At 40.3% G+C, this 18912-nt stretch overlaps 1 protein-coding gene across 5 annotated transcripts; it reads left to right on the top strand.

The window, feature by feature from the left end:
- Positions 1–4139: 4139 nt before the first annotated feature.
- LOC108620354 (uncharacterized) lies at positions 4140–17360 on the top strand. 5 transcript variants are annotated; one of them, XM_089475160.1, is made up of 2 exons: positions 4140–4630; positions 14441–17360. In XM_089475160.1, exons 1-2 carry the CDS (start codon positions 4623–4625, stop codon positions 16164–16166), a joined length of 1734 nt encoding a protein of 577 aa, XP_089331286.1. In that variant the 5' UTR covers positions 4140–4622; the 3' UTR covers positions 16167–17360. The 5 variants fall into 5 exon arrangements, with proteins under 5 accessions (XP_089331286.1, XP_089331287.1, XP_089331289.1 ...); XM_089475161.1 differs by having other exon boundaries at positions 4144–4538; XM_089475163.1 differs by having other exon boundaries at positions 4547–4678.
- The last annotated feature ends 1552 nt before the right edge of the window (positions 17361–18912 follow it).

Genomic DNA, 18912 nt, shown 5'->3' with positions numbered 1-18912 from the left:
AGAGAAATGCCACGTATCTCTAACAACGCACCCAACGGGCGACTGACAAACGGCAACAGCTAACATGGTATTTATTTCCAAACAAGTGCAAAAGAATAAAACACAAAATGCAGAAGCTGTGAAGAGAGGAGAAGCGCAGCGGGAAGGGAGCAGAAAAGAGAAGAAAAGCAACCCGTACGTCGAAAAAAATAAAACACGTAAACGGAAACATCATGGATGCGGATGCGAATGGCACACACGTTGCAATTGCTTGGCAACACCAGCAGCAGGAGCAGCAGGAGCAGCAGGAGCAGCAGCAGCAACAGCAGGAGGAGGAGGAGCAGCGGCTGCATTGTTAAGTGGTGGGGGAGGGGGGAGGGGGTGTCGCTAATGAAGTCGCAAACAGGCAGCAGCAGTCAACGTTAACGCTGCCGCTTTGCATATTCATTAAAATGCAAAAAATAATAAAAATAAGAATAAAATATTAAAAATAATGAAACTGAAATGTTGGAACTCAATGCGTTGCGACTAACAGATGCCCTGTAAACTATAGCTGAAGAAAATCGTAAATAATGATTTATTGTAAATAAACAATCATAAATGGTCCAATAAGACTGACCGACTAGCTGATGCCCTGTAAACCACAACTGAAAATCAAAAGAAAATGCACTTACAATACAAATAATTCATTTATTTTAGTATAAAAATCAATAGCAACAGCTTCAATATATGTAAATATTTATAAATATATATACATATAAGCACCTATAAATAAGAGCACTATATCATATGATGGTACGATATGCCCTACAAATTAAAGGCAAATATACACGAAACATGAAATTGAAACGATTCTAAAATGAATCAATCTTTATAAAAATCATATTTTTGTTTAATACCATATCAAATATTAATATCAAATTTTCAAATAGAGCAATCAGAGAGTGTAGAGCTAATAGATACCTTATAAAAAATTTAACTGATTGATATTTATATACTATATTTATTTTTCAACATTGTACACTCAGTTGCTACTATGCTGTAGTGCATATCATTGTGATATTACTCAGTCTGGTACTATAGTAAATTACTACTGGAGAACCAGTAAAGTAGTAGCACAGTAACAATGTAGTACAGTTGCATAGTAACAAAATAGTACAGTAGCAAATAATAACCAGGTACGACAGCATAACAATAACTAATGTAGGGAAATAGCAAAGTAGTACAGTAGTAAAGTAGTACAGTTTCTCTAAAATATTGGTGTAGGAAAGTAGCAAAGTAGTATTGGAGATTTGTAGTATCATGATAGTAAGTTATATAGGAGAACAATGGTACAGTAGTACAGTAACATATAAGCATAGTAGCAGAGTGACAATCTAATATTGTAGCAAAGAAGAATATCAAAGAAAGCAAAGAAAGAAAGAAAGACAAAGAAGAAAGCAAGAATCACAGTATCAAAGTAAAATAGCTGTTTCGTAAAATAACAACTAAGTAGTACAGTTGTATTGTGGCACTGTTGCATTATAGTACACTTGTATTGTAGAACAGTTGCATTGTAGCACAGTTGCATTGTAGCACAGTTAGATTGCAGCACAGTGTCATTGTAAAATTGTAGTACAGTTAGATTGTAGCACAGTTGCATTGTAGCATAGTTAGATAGTATGTAGCACAGTTGCATTGTAGCACAGTTAAATTGTAGCTTAGTTGCATTGTAGCACAGTTAAATTTTAGCATAGTAGCATTGTAGCACAGTAGCAAAGTAAAATATTGGTAAAGTAGCATAGTAATACATGTAGTAGTAAAAAGCTTAGTAGCATGGTGTTAAAGTAGGGCAGTAGGACTGTAGCTCTCTAGCAAAGTAGCAAAGTAGCACAGTTGTACAGTAAAGTAAACAATATAACAGCATATCAGGTGAACAAATACTATCAAAGTTGTATTAAAACCGACTAGCAAATTAGTAGATTAGTAAAGTAGCGGAAGATTTCTCAGTATTACAGATTTGTCATACCCCTTTAGATGCACCCTCCGCTTATAGGGTATGTGTGGGTATAACAAGCAAAAAAAAAAAGGAAAGCAAAAAAAGTAAAGCGCTGCTCTACATGCTCGCATCCGAAGGCCTTTATTGTAATAGAAATTATAAGCTTATGGCTCGGCCGCACAATTGTTGGCCCGTCGTTTTAGCAACACGTTGCCCATTTCCATTTCCATTCTCATTTCCATTTGCATCTCCATATCCATTTCCACATCCACTTCCACATCCACTTCCAGTTCCATGTCCCTTTGCCGTATTCCACATTCAGCAACGTCTTTTGTTCTCGCTGTTAACTGGCCGCCAGGCACGAGCAGCGCCACTCACGTAATTCAAGTCGTAATGAAGTCTGGCAACGTTGCAGGCCTGCTAAATGAGCGGCATCTGAAATTTAGCAACGTTCACTATGAATATGGGGCATACAGACGATAATGAAGATGAGCCATAGATACATATATATACATATGTATGTGTAGGCGATCAAGGCGAAATTTTAAGCTAGCTTTATATTTATTCTAGCCTCTAATAGATAAATTAAATCTAGGTTATATGTTACATAGCAGAACTAGCTGAATAGATGAGATAGATTTGATTGGAGTACATCGAGTTTATATTTACGAATATTAGAATACATCAACTGCCCGAATGAGACAGAGAGAGAGAGAGAGAGAGAGAGAGAGAGAGAGAGAGAGAGAGAGAGAGAGATAGGGAGCGAGACAGGGAGACAGACAGAGTGATAAAGAAAGGGAGAGTGAGAGAGACGGTGAGAGAGCGAGAGTGAGTCAGAAGGAGAGCAAGTTAGAGGGCGATAGTAAGAAATAGAGAGAGAGAGAGACAGACAGACAGAAACAGAGAAGAAGATAGAGTGAGAGGGAGAGAAAGACAGAGAAAGAGAAAGAGAGTGAGGGACTATTTATGTATGTCGCACTGATCTATCAGCTAGGAGTTTCCATAGTTTTAATTGTAACAGCAATGAACACTTCTATGATATTGTACGCCCACATATTTCGAAACATATTGTAAGATCTATTTATTTTGAGATTATTTAACAGCTAAGGGTCACTCAGCATTCGCCATGAATATCTTATCTTGTGCATCTCATATAATAATAATAAGTTTACCAGATTATAAAAGTAAAATTAGTTTCAGCTTAGATTAAAAAGCGGGCGAAAGGATAGACGAATGAGCGGAAGAAGGGCCAGAAGAGCGGAAGGAAAGTCGAACGGGCGGACAGGTGGGCGGTTGAATGAACGGATAGGTCAAGACGGGTAGAAATAAAAACGAATAAATAAACTGAAGGGCATATGGAGTAGAATCGGTCAAACATATATCCGAGTTCATATCCCTGATTCAAAGTATAAACACTTAGGCATACGGCATGAAGTGAATCACAACTGAATCCACAAAGATCCATACTACATATTGCTCTACCCAGAGCTCTGAGGAGGGAAGAGGAGGATTTGAAAGATTTTAAATCAAGTATATAAATGAAATTTATATAGATTTTTATAAATACATTTTTTAAAAGTTAAGATTTAAATACTTTCCCTTAAAGTAACGGTCTTGAAAAACAAACTGTCTCGTAGAATTCCCATTTTAAGAATAAATCGTCTCAATATGCAATATATATAATGGAACTTCTTTAGTTTCAGATGCGAAGATCAAGAGTCTGAATCTATGTAGAAATAAATCAATTCGCAGGTGAGTTATATATGAAGAGTTACAGCTCTCAGGAAATGCGACAACGTCGCATGAAGTGCGGCAACAGTGCGGCCGCACTGATCAGCCAACTAAGCCATTCTCCAAGAGATTATTCGCAAAGTTCTTTCGCCTCAGCTGCATTGCCATAGAAAAGCCAGCGACAAGGGTGGCTCGATTGCTGCTCGTTGTGGCTTAACACTTTGCTGTTGCTGTTGCTTCTGCTGCTGCTGCCGCGCACCACCAACAAGCAGCAGCAACAGCAGCAGCACCCACCCAAAACAGCAGCAACAAAACACTGAAGAAGAAGAAGATGTACAAAAGCTGAATGCGGCTCTGCTTACGGCTCGTTTCATTTTGAACAAAATTCATAATTTTAAAACCGTGCCGAATGCTCGGAATCAGCGCTCGACGCACGGCGCTCGGCGCTTGGACTCGGACTCGGATTCGGGCTCGGCCTAGGACTAGGACTCGGTGGCTGTGGCTGTTGCTGTTGCTGTTGCTGTGGCAGGCGATTCGGATTCGTGCAACGTCTGGCACGCTCAATGCTTGCCGCATGCGGCGTGCGGCCTGCAGCATGCGGTTGCCATCATTTCATTTGATTTTTAACTGTCATCGACGGCAGTTCAGCGCACCAAACTCGCCCAACACACTTAACCCAGTCGGCTTAACAATCGCGAATAAACTATTTAGTATAATAATACGATATATAAATAAACATCATTTTTTTCCAAGTATTATATATAATAAATAAACTTATATATGTTTTTTTATTGTTCAGTGAATGTGAGTTATAGACAAATAAAAAGCTTGCGCAATCGAAGATCAAGCGGTGAGAATATCAAGATATAGTTTATAAATCAAACATATCAAACAGCATCTGACTATCTATGGATCTGTCTGTCGATTGATATATATGCGAGTGTACGAGAATTCGCCATAATACTACAGAATAGTTCTTAACTGCAAACAGTAATTAAATGAATAATTATTCTTGCGTCGAACTGAATCAAGAATCTATATAAAATGGGTTATACCTTATATGTATATCAAATAAATATATCAAATAACACATACACAATTCATAATAAATAATTATTTAAAATTTGCTAATAGTTCATGATATAAACATCAAGATCTGGTATAATATTGTATGCAAATATTTAAATATAATGCATATAGTTTATCTATAATATTTATAATAATGCTATTAAAATATTTATAATTACATTATTAATAAAAAAAAATATACATTTTTTTTCATATTTATCGAAACTATAATCGCAGCCAATGAGAGCATATATTCCCATATAATACAGAATACATTAAATAAGTACCTATTCTGCAAAATTTAGCTAAAATTATATTTCAAATGGATACTTCTTGTAAATATGCTATATATAATTTATGATTTTTATTTATTTTTCATACATATATATAATTTAGTCAGCTGATTTGAAGATCTTTCATAAAGGATCTACCCAATACTCAAAATGATAATATATAGTGAATACATATATATAAAATATGCACATATGTGTATAGTGTATTTAAAAAATTATATTTCGTATTTTTGAAATTACACGTATCCAGTTAAACTATTATTTTATATCCTTTTTTTTTATAAATACAGGTATTCATATTACATTTATGTAACTTTATATACATATATCCATTTATATAATATCGTTTTAAATAACTTTTATAATGGATGAGTCCGTTAGAAAGATTGAGTTAGCAATTGCTTGATCTTGGCCATAAACGTCGGGCGAGCTCTTAGCTTGAGTCTTTGAGTAGAGAAGAACAAACACAGATTATTTGTGAAATATTTTATATTTATCTAAATATTATTATTATATTTTTAGCTACCAAATGAGGCATATCTAATAGCAACTGACAATCGTAAAGACTTATTTATATAAATATCTTAAACTCATCATTCATGCCTCGAAGCTTGCAACTCCTAAAGGCCAGATAAAGCTGAATTTACCAACCAAAAAAGTAGGCTATACATTTGGGAACGTATTACACTTACACATCACAGAAAACTAGAGATTTCGTATTGCCCGTTATTCCAATCTTAAAATGCAAAATAGTAAAAAAAATCTCCATCACTTTGACATATAATTTGAGATTCTGTAAAGTACAGATAAACTGGGGGCTACTATACTAATTGTATGGAATTAACGAGTGTTAGTCTCTACGCTAGCATGGAGTATTACTTGATATAACCAAAATCTTTGTGTTTTACCAAATCATCTGACGTGCTATTCTAGCTTCTAGTTTCAGATTTGTTATCTGATGGAGCACGTCGAAAGCCATTGGAAATCTAGAATCTGCTCATGATTAGCAAATGTCAGGAAATGATTAGGGCAAGACTTCTTAACGGTGCTCGACTGGGAAATACCTTAAACTCTGTGGGAGTCTTCCGTTGAATAGGTTTTGCTTATTATTTCAGAGCGTCAGAATGGATGATTATATGAATGTACATACTATATATTATTATAATATTTACATATACATCTTCATGTGGGTTTTTATATAGGGTGTTCCCCTCTTACTTATATTACTTAACCTACATTATTAACTTTCAGTATATCTAATTGAGTTAAAAGAGAAGAGGATGAGTATGTCCTCTACACTAATTGAAGCATGATTACTTTTTAAGGTAGATATACCTTGTATACGTAAATATACCTCCTCAGCTGCAGTCGCTTGGAAAAGTAGGGTTTTCTGTATGCAAATTTAGTCATTTCTCTGTTGAAAATATCTTTTGAGCTTATCATAGGATTTTATTATAGGATTTCTATTGGAGCAATTCAAACTCCTAATCCTATTCCTATATGCATATCCATTCATATCAAGTTATCCATTGCAGAGCTGTTAATGCCAAATTAGTGAGCAGGAGGACGACTCTAGGAGCTTAGCTAACAGTTGCTTGTCCAATCAAACTCGAATCCTGTCGAGAGCGAAAACTCGAAGGGCCTTAGCCAAAATCCGATCCAAACTTTGAGAACAATACGTGCTCAATGCGAAGATTATTTGGGCATAATTCGTGACAATGCATGAAATGCAGTCAAGCAACAGGGATTGCAATGAATACACACACGCACACACACACACACACGGGCAGACACATAGACAGACATCCTTTCGTTGTGGTTGGTCGCAAAAAAGGGTTCAAATCATATTCGATTAGGATAACGATGTGTTGGCTCACATGGCCATGGCCAGGACCTGCCCAATGCCAACAAATTGCGTGGGTGTGCGTGCGTGTGTGTGTGCCGGGCAGAGCTACCCACCCCGTCTATGAAAAAGAGGCGAGGCATGTCCTTAAGGTCCTGCGACACACTCGCACACATGCCACAGGAGCCACAAGTGGCACATTATTTTAATTCGCAGTCAAACGTTGTAACATTTACACCAAACGACAACAGCAACAACAGCTACAACAACAAGGACAGTGTGTGCGTGTGTGTGGACAGCAAACGGACAGGGGCAAGCGCTCTGTGCAAAAGTTGAAACACGCCAACAGCACTGCAAACTTAATTATAAACGCCCCATTTTGGGCCCCAGCCGAATGAATTTCTCAATTCAGTTAGACAATTTGAAATGCAGTTATTTGATCAGCTTTATGGGCGCTTAGGGTGAGTTGATTAAATCAGTTCAAAGTGGAACCCAATAGGTCCCAACTGAAGCTCACACTTTAACCATGTATATTTCTATTTCATATGGGAAGCCGTAGGCCCCAGTTGCCCGTGCTTAATTTTTAGGTTAGTTTTAATCTGACAATAATTCTAATCTACAATAAATAAATCAGTTTATGCTCTATATTTTCAATTTGAATGCAAAAAACCCTCTATCAACTCATATATATAGAGTATAACGCTAGATTTAGCTGAAAAGGCGGCCAAAATAAGCTGAATCGTGATTTGAAAAGACTTTTGCAAACTTTAGGTAAAATAGAGAAAGTAAAAAAAAAATTTTAAATAAAATAAGCTTTTCCGACTTACAATTTTTTCCGCTCTGGCGAATAAGTCTGATCTGGCTGAAAATAAGCCAAAACGGCAACGCTGCTTATGTATATAATTTATTATATTTTTTCTGTGCAATATCCGTCTTGCTGTCCATCCATAGACATTTGAAAATTTGAATATAATTTACAATTTTATACATATACCCATTAAAGGCGGGACAGGTCGTAATACACTACATATATCCAGTATCTTAGGCTTGATATATTGAATATATTCGTATTGACAACTGAGGATCAAAGCTATATATGCAATATATAAGTAATATATAACTATATATCCTCTGAAATTTCAGAAGTTTAGAATTCAATAATTGAGTAGCTATTGACTTCCTGTCGATGATACAGAAACAATTCTACGCCTCTTTGGGCACTTGGCATATCTATAGATACCCCGTAATTTCGATAGTTTTGGATACTTAGGTCCTCTTTCTAAAATCCTACATTTCTAGAATATTACATTGGACCCTCGAACGATCAAGATGCTGGAACGAATTGTGTTCGTTAACCGAGGGTCCACTGTAAAACTAAATCATTTGAGCTTATTAGCGCGTCTCTTTGATCTGTACAGCATAAAGAACGATCTTTCCATTAATAAAACTCGACTATGTGGTTGTATTTCCATCTAGATCACACCCATATTTATATATAGATTATCATGTGATCCATCAAAGCTTCGAGCTGATTGAATATGACCTTTTCAGCTTGATGCTTAGAGAGATTCGCCACTCGACAAGTTTCATTTTGTAGAAGTTGGGCTCTGGGTTATTAGCGCCCTGAGCTGAATTCAAGCAGCGCTGCACTCAGACGCAACCCCCGTGGTCTGCCTTGACCTCTCAACCCAACTGGCATCGCTCAGAGAACCAGCTATGGTTAGCTAAGCCATGTTTGATATGCTCGTAATTATGTTATCAAGGTTTCTTCCCTCAAGTGATGTTTAAGTGGGTGCATGTCTGTGTGCCTGTGTGCCTGTGTGTGTGTGTGTGTGTGTGTGAGCCCAGCTGAAGCGCAGTTCATTGAGGGTTGCCACCAAAGGGGGTTGGTTTGATTTATGTCCAAGGTAGACGATATTTAGGCATATATCAATCAAAAACTGTGAAAACTGCAAAAGATTGTGTGTGTGAGGCAGAGAAAAAGAGAGAGTGAGAGAGAAAGAGAGAGAGGAGAGAGACAGTGAGAGAGAGAGAGAGGAAAGCAGAGTGATAACTTTAAATTCAAGTATATGCCAAGATTTTTGATTTACTCAAATTGTATAAGGCGATAATTATAATATATATATAATTATATTTTAATAAGCCATATATTCTTTACAATTATCTATAGTCTTCTATTCCTATATTCTGTATTCCTTCTATCTATATCTATATTTAATGTTCTATAATCCTATTTAAGATTCTATATTCCTATATCTATATTTAATATTCCTATATTCATATTCTATATTCTATATTCTATATTCTATATTCTATATTCTATATTCTATATTCTATATTCTATATTCTATATTCTATATTCTATATTCTATATTCTAATATTCTATATTCTATATTCTATATTCTATATTCTATATTCTATATTCTATATTCTATATTCTATATTCTATATTCTATATTCCATATTCTATATTCTATATTCTATATTCTATATTCTATATTCTATATTCATATTCTATATTCTATATTCTATATTCATATTCTTTATTCATATTCTATATTCATATTCTATATGCTACATTCTATATTCTATGTTCTATATTTTTACAAATAGGATCAGTTCCGCCTTATGGAACTAGTTTCTCAGCCGCCTATTAAAATGATTCTCCAAGAGTAATCCAGCAGCAGCTGTTAGCACAACGGCAGCAGCAACAACAAGCGGCAGCAGCAATAGTTGTTGGCGTCGAGCAGCAGCAGCAACAGCAACAACAGCAACAGTTGCTGCTCGCTTTAATTGTGGCTACGCAACTATGCAAAAGTTTTATTTTTGTTTGCCGCAACACAAACAGAACTCAAAGATGCTGCTGCTGCTCCTGCTGCTCCTGCGGCTCCTGCTGCTGTTGCACTTTTGCCAGCTGGGCATTAATCTCAGCTGCAGACTTAACTGGCGCGCTCGCTTGGCCAAGTTTGTTGACGTGGCCATAAAAAAGTTGCCGCCAGCTGCTGATTGAATATTAAAATGCTGCTCGGCCAGCAGCAGCAGCAGCAGTGACAGAGGCAGGAACAGAGGCAGCAGCAGCAGCAGCAGGGCGAGACGCGGCCAATTAAAGCTCTGCCGCATCAATCAGTGCTTCAGCGGAAGGAGTAGGGGAGTTGGGAAGGAGTGGGATGTGGGGCGTGGCCACCCACGCCTTAATTAGCATAATCTAATTTCAACTTGGTCCGAAATGCGGCGCCTTCGGCAGCGCTGCCAAAAAAATGCAAATCGCCAAGCGACAGTTGAAAACTTTTATATATTTTTACAGCCAAATGAAAAAACAATAAAAAATGTTTTATTAAAAGAAAGAGGAAGCGACAGCAGCAACAACAACAACAACAACAACGAGTTGGCAAAGCAACAGACGCGACAGCAGCAACAAAACTTTTGCTCCTTTTTTTTGTTGTTTTCTGATGCGAAAATGAAAGAGCAACACGATGAGTGGATGTGATTGGGGGTGGGAATGGCAAGGGGGATGGGGGGTGGGTGGGGGGCTTAGAATTGACAAGAACAGGATACAGGCAGAGGCAAGCGTGTGGCTGGCACATCAACAGGCGCGGTGCGACAAGTGCCTCAACAGTTTGGCAGGCGAACAAAACAATTGAGTTTGTTTTCCTCTCTGTGTGTATGTGTGTGTGTGTGTGTGTGTGTGTGTGTGTGTGGCAAGTTGGGGTGCGACTGTCTCTGTGTGTGTGTGTGTGACAACCATTGAAACATTTAATTTTCTGGAATTTGGCGCGTCGTGTAAGCTTATTAACAGACTAAGCGCAAGTGGGTGTGCATATGTATGTGTGTGTGTGTGTGCGTGTGTATTGAAGTGTTTTTATGCCGCTTGTTTTTCTATGCAAATTGGTAAAAGTGCGCCACAGAAAACACGTGCAGCAAATGCTGTAATCCACAGTCTAAAGAGAAAGAGAGAGAGAGAGAGAGAGAGTTATATATCTGTCTCTCTCTCTATGAATCTCACACTCTACCTGTGTGCGTGTCTGGGTGTGCATGTGTGGGGCTTCTATTTCACACAGAATATCAGCACATATGTGCATCATAGCAGATTAGTGAGATTTGCTCCAGCTGTAGAACAATTGAGCTCAACTGTTAAGCGGCTGTGAAATTGATGCTGTTAATGGGACTTGAAAAATCAACAGAGAAGAATTGAAAATCAAGAGATATGTGAAACATACATATATGGGAAATTGATGCTGTTTATATTGCATATTCAAAGAAATAAGGCAGTTTTCTGGTAACTTGGGAGACAGGAATGCTAGCACACCGTTTACATAAACAGAAATGTTGATATGATCTTAACATAAATAAAAATGTTCACGATATTTTAACATGTGTTCCTGTAATTATATTTAAAAGGGAAGTTAATGGGACTTTAACATTTAAGACAAGTAAGAAGGCTCCAGTCGAGACTGCTCGACTAGGAGATACCCTGAACCCTCCAAGCTGATATTCTAATCATTCTGCACTTCTTTTATGCACACATACATACACTTGCACTTATAAGCCTGCTCTCTGCTAACTGCGCAGTAAGCAGCGGCTGCACTGCAGTGTGGGCAATAAAATGAGAATTTATTTGTTGAATAATTTGTTTTGTCGACATATGATCCTAATGACTTTTAGAGCGCAATCATATGGTGAATATGTGTGTACATTCCAAAGCACAAGTCTCTAGTACTTAAAATGCGTTTTTTACAAATTGGGGGCGAAGGGGGCGTGTTATTCAAAATCTGTAAATTACAAAATCTTTGTATCGATTAACTTTATATACAAAGCAAATTTGAAGACTCCAGGTCAAAAACCAAATCAAAATCAACCAAAATCAAATTTTCGACCATTCTCGATAAAAGAAGTTATCGTATGATTTATCGAAAAAATAAAGCAAACTCGTACTGCGTATGGTATACACGAGTATGCATGCCAAATTTCAGCTCTCTAGCTCTTATAACTTCTGAGATCGACGCACTCATACGGAAAGACGGACAGACGGACAGGGCCAAATCAACTCAGCTCGTCGCCCTGATCAAAAATATATATACTTTGTGGGGTTTGCCACGCCTCCTTCTGCCCGTTACATACTTTTCACAAAACCATTATACCCTGATTTCCCATTGAAAATGGGTTCAGGGTATAAAAATGTAAATGATATTTTAACAGAAATTTATAAGTGGATCCTTGGCTTAAAAACGTCTCGGATAACGAACATTTCGCATACCGAACACATTTTTTGGGGAACATAAACTTCGCTTATCGAACATTATTTCGCATGACGACCAAGAACAAATTTGTAAACATTTAATGTATGCATAATTTCTGTCTGTATAAAACAACGAAGTAGTGTGAGCCCCAAATAGAAATTTTTGGCATTATTTGGAATGTTCATCAACCGAGGGTCCACTGTATATCAATATTTTTGTCAATAAAGGAAAAAGTGTTTAGGTTGAACATAAACAGTTATATCATTGGAGCTGAATAATAATGTAAGATTATTGTAGCCTTGGAGCGCTCGTGTGGCGTACACTTTTGCATGGTAAAGATTAGCTGGACTGGCGCTTCCAATGTCACAAGATATAGGTCTGTCAGAGGGATCCGTCAAATAGGGACAGTAAACGGCTGTTAACTGTAAATGTTAATGTTAATGTTGATGTTATTGCTAAATGAAATTTTAAATATTATTTTGAAAACGAAAATATGATTGAAAGGATAAAGACAAAAAGGAAGCTGTCAGAGTATAATGACCCTAGTATATTAAAGGAGACACGAGTCCAACTGGAACTAGATCTAGAATCCGAGTTGTCCTTTAATTCGTTGTTTTTCAAACGGCTTTTCCTAGGCACACACAGACGCTCACAGTTGGCCGAATGGGAAATCATTTTTAATTGCCATTAAATGGAAAATGAAGAGCAGCCCCGACTCAACTGCAAGCCGCAATAAAAGGTACACAACTGTGGCCGAGGTCGTGGTGGGGGGAGGGGGCTGAGTGGCTGTTGCAGCAGATGGGCGTGCCACAGGACACAGTCGACGCAGTGAAGACGTTAACGAAGACAATGCAAATATGGACATAAATCTTGAACAACGTCTTATTCAAAAGTCAACAGCAGAGACAAAGAGAGTGAGAGGGGGGGGGGGGGGGGAGAGAGGGAGAGAGACTGGACGAAACTTGAAAACAGCTTAAGACGATGCAAATGCTACGAGCAAACATCTTTTTCAATTATATTAAATACTTGCTGATGTAGAGGGAGTACGAATCCAAGAAATTCTCAGCAAACGTCATAAAGCCTTTAAGTTGAAGGCAATTGAGATTTGACGTTGACTTAAGATCTACTAAATGAAGCCGATAAAGTTTTTTTTTGTAAAAGTTGTTATATTATATTAATAAGTTTACTGCTATCTTTAGGGGCAGCTTAATCCAGCTCTAGCTAAAAATTAATAACGAAAACTCTATGATAATTTATACTTAGCGATTCTTTACTTTTATATTAATATTACTATTCTTCAATAGCCAAAAGTTCTCGATTGCCGAAGAGAAACTTAGATTGATGAACGTTAAATTTAAAATTGACAAAAGCTTTATTTATTATATGTGATTCTTAATACAAAGCTTAATCTCTTTTAATGCGATTCAAACTTAAGATTCAGCCAGAGAATCTCAGCCAGTCCTAATAGAAATAGTTGGCATCCATATTAATATTCCATTGATATGAACATATATGTATTTGTAGAAGCTCCAGAGTCTCTAGATCCAGGCACATACATATGACTACGCACACACATATACAAACATTGCGCATCATGATAGGATATTTAACTCATGAAGTTTATGAGCCTTTAAGATCATTTTTTCCTGAACCCATTGAAAATGGGAAATCAGGGTATAATGGTTTTGTGAAAAGTATGTAACAGGCAGAAGGAATCATCGCAGACCCCATAAAGTATATTCTTGATCAGGACGACGAGCTGAGTCGATATAGCCCTGTCTGTCCGTCTGTCTGAGCAAAAGGATCTCAGAAGATATAAGAGATAGAGAGCTGAAATTTGGCATGCATACTCGTGTATACCATAGGCAGTAAAGGTTTATCATATTTTTTCGAGAACTCATCCGATAACTTTTTTATCGAAAATAATCGAAACATTGACATTGTTTTTTCAGCCTAATTTGAGCACTTTTAGACCTGGAGACATAGTGTGTGCTTATATGTGTATGTATGTGTGCATAAAAGAAGTCCAGAATGATTAGAATATCAGCTTGGAGGGTTCAGGGTATCTCCTAGTCGAGCAGTCTCGACTGGAGCCTTCTTACTTGTTAATATTATATATCATTCGCCCAGCTGCAACAGCAATTCATTCCTGACTAAGTAAACTTCATTCTTGGATAAAAAAATGTAGTCTAAGCTATCATCATTTGATGCATAGATGCATAGAGTATTTTGCGCTCGGCTATGCCCGACTGTTCCACTCACACCTAATCGCCTTTTTGGATTTTTTTTTTTTTTTTTGTTTGCTTGCAGCATTGAAAATATGAAGGATGGCAATGGCAGCGGCAGCGGCAGCAATGCCAACAGCAGCAACAGCAGCAGCAGCAACAACAGCAGCAACAGCAACAACACTAATAATAATACCAGCAACAACAACAACAACAATGCTAGCAGTCCCGGCAGCAACAGCACAGCAACAGCCACGCCCACAACGGCACAGCAGGCAGCAGTAGCAGCAGCAGCCCAGTCACTGCAGCAGCAACAGCAGCAGCCGCAGCAGCAACCATTGGCGCCGCGCAAGAGCAACATTCACGAGCTGCGCAATCAGGACTACGTCAGCCGCTTGATGGCTGCCACGCCCCCATATTTGTACTCGGCGCCCGTTGGCCCGAACAACTATTTCTTCAGCGATATGCTGCGCTCGCTGGTGCAGACGCGCAACAATGAGACCGCGCGTGTATTGCAGCTGCAGCAGCAACAGCAGCAGCAGCAGCAACACCAGCAGCAACAGCAGCAGCAGCAACAGCAGCAGGCGGCGTTGGTGCGACGCTCACGCAAACGCTCCTGGTCGCACAGACCTTACTACGAGCAGCTGCGCGAGCGGCGCGACGCCGAGGAGAAGCAGCAACAGCAACAGCAGCAGCAGCAGCAGCAACATCAGCAACAGCAGCAGCAACATCTCCAACATCATCAGCAGCAGCAACAACAGCAGCAGCAGCAGCTTGCTAACACCGCAGCAACTGCTGCTAGCGCAACCGCTGAGAAGCCGCTCGAGCTGACCAACAAGACATCGGCCACGCCCACACTGACACCGACGCCCACAGCCACGCCGTACGGCTACAGCAAGCTGGAGACGAAGCCGCTAACAAAGGCCGCTCTGGGCGGCGCCGTGGACAGCGCGCTGGAGGAGAACGCAACGCCGGCAGCATCGCTGCCGCCACAGGATCTGGTGCTGCCGCCGCCGCCGCCCGTCTGGTATCCGCCGCTCTATGCGCCCTACGGCATCGACCCGCTGCACTTCTTCATCGATCTGCGCGTCTCCGGCCACATTTATGACCGCAAGAAGGAGAACCTGTCGCCGCTCTCGAACAGCAACAGCGGCGCTCTGCTGGCAGCCGAGGATGCAGCCACAGCTGGCGGCGGCCTGGCCAGCAGCAACAGCAACAGCAACAGCAATTTGCTGAGCAAGCAGCGCCATGGCTCCGCCTTCACTGTGCCCATACCCAAGTCAGCGCAGAACGATGCCATCAACTTGTCCGCCATTGGTGGCGGAGCAGGGGGCGGTGCAGGCGGCGGCAGCAGCAGCACCACCAGCTGCCCGGGCGTGGGTCCACTGGGCAAATTCGAGCACTACGCCAAGTACTACGATCTCGGCGAGAGCAAGGAGAATCAGCCGGCAGCAGCGGCAGCCGCAGCAGCAGCAGCTGCCGCCGCTGCCGCCAACCTGTCCAAGTCTGGGGCCAGCTACATGCTGCAGCACCTGCCGCGGCTCTACAGCCAGTTTGCGGCCGCGGCTGCCGTGGGCGGCGACCTGGACACCAAGTCCGAGTCGGCCTCGGCCTGTGCCACGGACCTCTGCGACGACGATTCCCTCGGCCGAGGCTCCAGCGACATGGCCGGCGCCCTGCTGGAGACCAACAGCCAGCAGCACGAGCGGGACATCGACGTCGAGATCATCGACTCCATCAAGTACCGCACGGACGGCGAGAGCAGCCGCTGCTCCAGCAACGATGAGGCGTCCGTCACCCAGATCGACTAGCTCCTCCCAATCTCACGTTGTCCGAGCCGATGCGCATAATAATTGATAGTTCCAAATATATATACATGTATACTGAATATGTTCGAATCTCATGCGTTTCATTTCTCTGACTTCACATACAAATCTCAGTTTGTTCCTTCCTAGCGCTTTCATTGGCTATCTTCTTTCGAGTTGCTCTTTCCCTCTCTCCTTCTCGTTTCCTTGCTTCCCTCTGCCTATCTCTTTATGTAGGCACTAGATTATCTGCCTCTCTTTTTCTCTACTATTCTCTATAGAGAGAGAGAGAGAGAGAGAGACAGAGAGAAAGACAGAGAGAGAGACCTGTATATACTATGTATATTCGTATGTAGGTATATACTTATTTGTTTTCCTTTCTTAAATCCTATCTCTTACTATCTTTTTCTCTCGCATTTTGACCCCGCATTTCTCTCTTTATTTCTCTTGTCCTCTTTCTCTCTTTCCCTTATCTTTTTATTTCCCCGTCCCTCTCAGCATCGATTCCTTCCCTTCATTCTCCCACTCTCACCTTACGCCCAGTCTCTATCTCTCTTCCTCTCTCTTTCCATGTATATTTATCTTTCACTCTATATCTATGTAGGTCTTTCGCTATCCCGCTATATATCTCTCTTTTTCTCTTTCTATTTCTTTGTCTATTTCTCTCTCCTTCCCTCTTTCACTATTTCATTCCCTCACCATCTCAGCTTCTTTCTCTATATTGCTCGCTTCCTCTCCCTATTTCTCTCTTTCTCTCTCACTTTACTTCTACTCTCTATCTCCCTCCATGTATATTTAGCGATGTACTATAGTTCTTTCTTTCTCTCTCAGTTTCTTTCTCTATATCTCTATTTTCTTCTCTGTATTTCGTTATCTATTTTTCTCCCCCTCTCTCTTTCACTCTATATATCTCTTTCCGTCTCCGTCTCTCTTGCTTTCTCTCCCTGTCTACTTCTTCTCTAACTAACTTGGACTCTAACTACCCATCTACCCATCTCTCTCAGTCTCACTCCAATCCGCTTTTCCCATGCCACCTTCATGCCATCTGAATCTATGAGAATCGCATAGAGAGACCAACAATGTAATATCACATTTTACATACATTTTTTATGCGCTTTTAACTACTTTCCCCGCTGTAGTCCTTCCCCAGCTCCATTGCAAGCAGAGCGAAAGTGAAATAAAATTTGCATATTTCGACTTTGATGAAGTTTCTGGTTGATTGTATTTCTCTGTTGTTGCTTAATTGACAACAGTTGCGGCTCCATCAGGCGTCTCCCTTTGCGGTTTATCCCCCTCCAGCCACACACTTTCTCCCTCTCTGCCTCTCTCTCTCTGCCTCTCTCTCTCTCTCTCTCTCTCTCTCTCTCTCTCTCTCTCTCTTTGTGTCTCTTCCTTCCTTGAAGTATGCAGCGGCAAAAGCAATTTCATAAATCATTTGACGCCGTCGTCGTCGTCGCCTGCCTCAAGGCATTTTTTAAATGTCGTCCTTGTCGTCGCGAATTGTCGTGCAGTCAGCCACGCCCCCATCCCCCATCCCCCGCCCGACTTCAGTTCGTGGCAACAAGACTGCGCCTCCGCCCCGCCCTCTTCCGCCCCATCGAGCAGCCTTGTCGCATTACACGCCTGACTACGCTTTGTGTAAATTAAAACTGCTGCCGGCTGCCGGCTGCCCCCTCCTCCTGCCACACCCCCCACCCTCCCTCACCCTCCCGCTCAGGCCCCTTGACAAGCCCCAACCACCCGCCATGCCTGTTGGAGCTGCACTTGGCATAAGAATTGCCCGCGATTTTTCTCCTTCTCTCATTTTTTTTCGATTTTCATTTTCATTTTCTTTTTTTTTCTGTTTGCTATGCACAGGATATTAATTTTTACACCATTCATTGATTTCGTTAGCGCTTAATGAACATGCACGATATTCGCCTCCTTTTTCGACGACTGGGCGTGGCAGTGGACGCCTATACGACTGACCGACTGGACAACCGGACAACTGGACTGCCCCGCTTCCGTATCCGTTTCTGAGCTTTGGCATTGTCAATCCATTGAACCTGCTCGAAAATACCCTGTAAAATAATGAATGCAATTTGGCATGACCTCTGCCTAGACTCTATAGACTCCATATAGAATAAAGCTAGCTTGGGGGTGAATTGACACAGAGGAAGAGAAGTTCACGATAGGCATAGCCTATAGAAAGATAGTTCTCAATTATAATTTGCGAAACTCTCATTACAGTGCCTAATGGGATGGTCAAGTCTAGGCCCATTCAGCTTTGGAAGTAGAAAAAACTACACCTGAGTGAGTCCAAGCATATGAGATATATGGGATATTTCTATATGATCCCAGAGCAACGCGAGAAGTGAAAAAAAATAAAGAAAGAGGAAGGAAAACACAGAGAGGGACACATATAGAGAGAGTAATAGAGACACAGTGAGTAGAAAGAGGGATAGAGAGCGAGTGAGAGAGAAAATGAGACATGAACGGTAAGCGAAAAGGAGAGAAAGACATAAAACAGATAAAGAGAAATCGAGAGAGGGGAAGAGAAAGAGGGGTATAGAAAAGAGATGAAGAGGGATAGAGACAGCTAAAAGACACATAAGTCAAACGATAGAGAGAAATGAAAAGAGAGATACAGAGAATTGATAAAGAAAGAGGCAGAGGCAGATATATTTTTCACTCTTTATCAGTGCTCCCACTCCTTTTCTTTTTGATCTCTTTCCCTCTTTATGGGTCTATATTTTTCTTTCTATATATGATT

This window comes from Drosophila arizonae, chromosome X, assembly GCF_054131065.1.
Source record: "Drosophila arizonae isolate 15081-1271.41 chromosome X, UAZ_ARI_1.0, whole genome shotgun sequence".
NCBI classification, from domain to species: domain Eukaryota; kingdom Metazoa; phylum Arthropoda; class Insecta; order Diptera; family Drosophilidae; genus Drosophila; species Drosophila arizonae.
The sequence above is the reverse complement of the archived record's forward strand: the minus strand, read 5'-3'. Positions and strand labels throughout refer to the sequence as shown.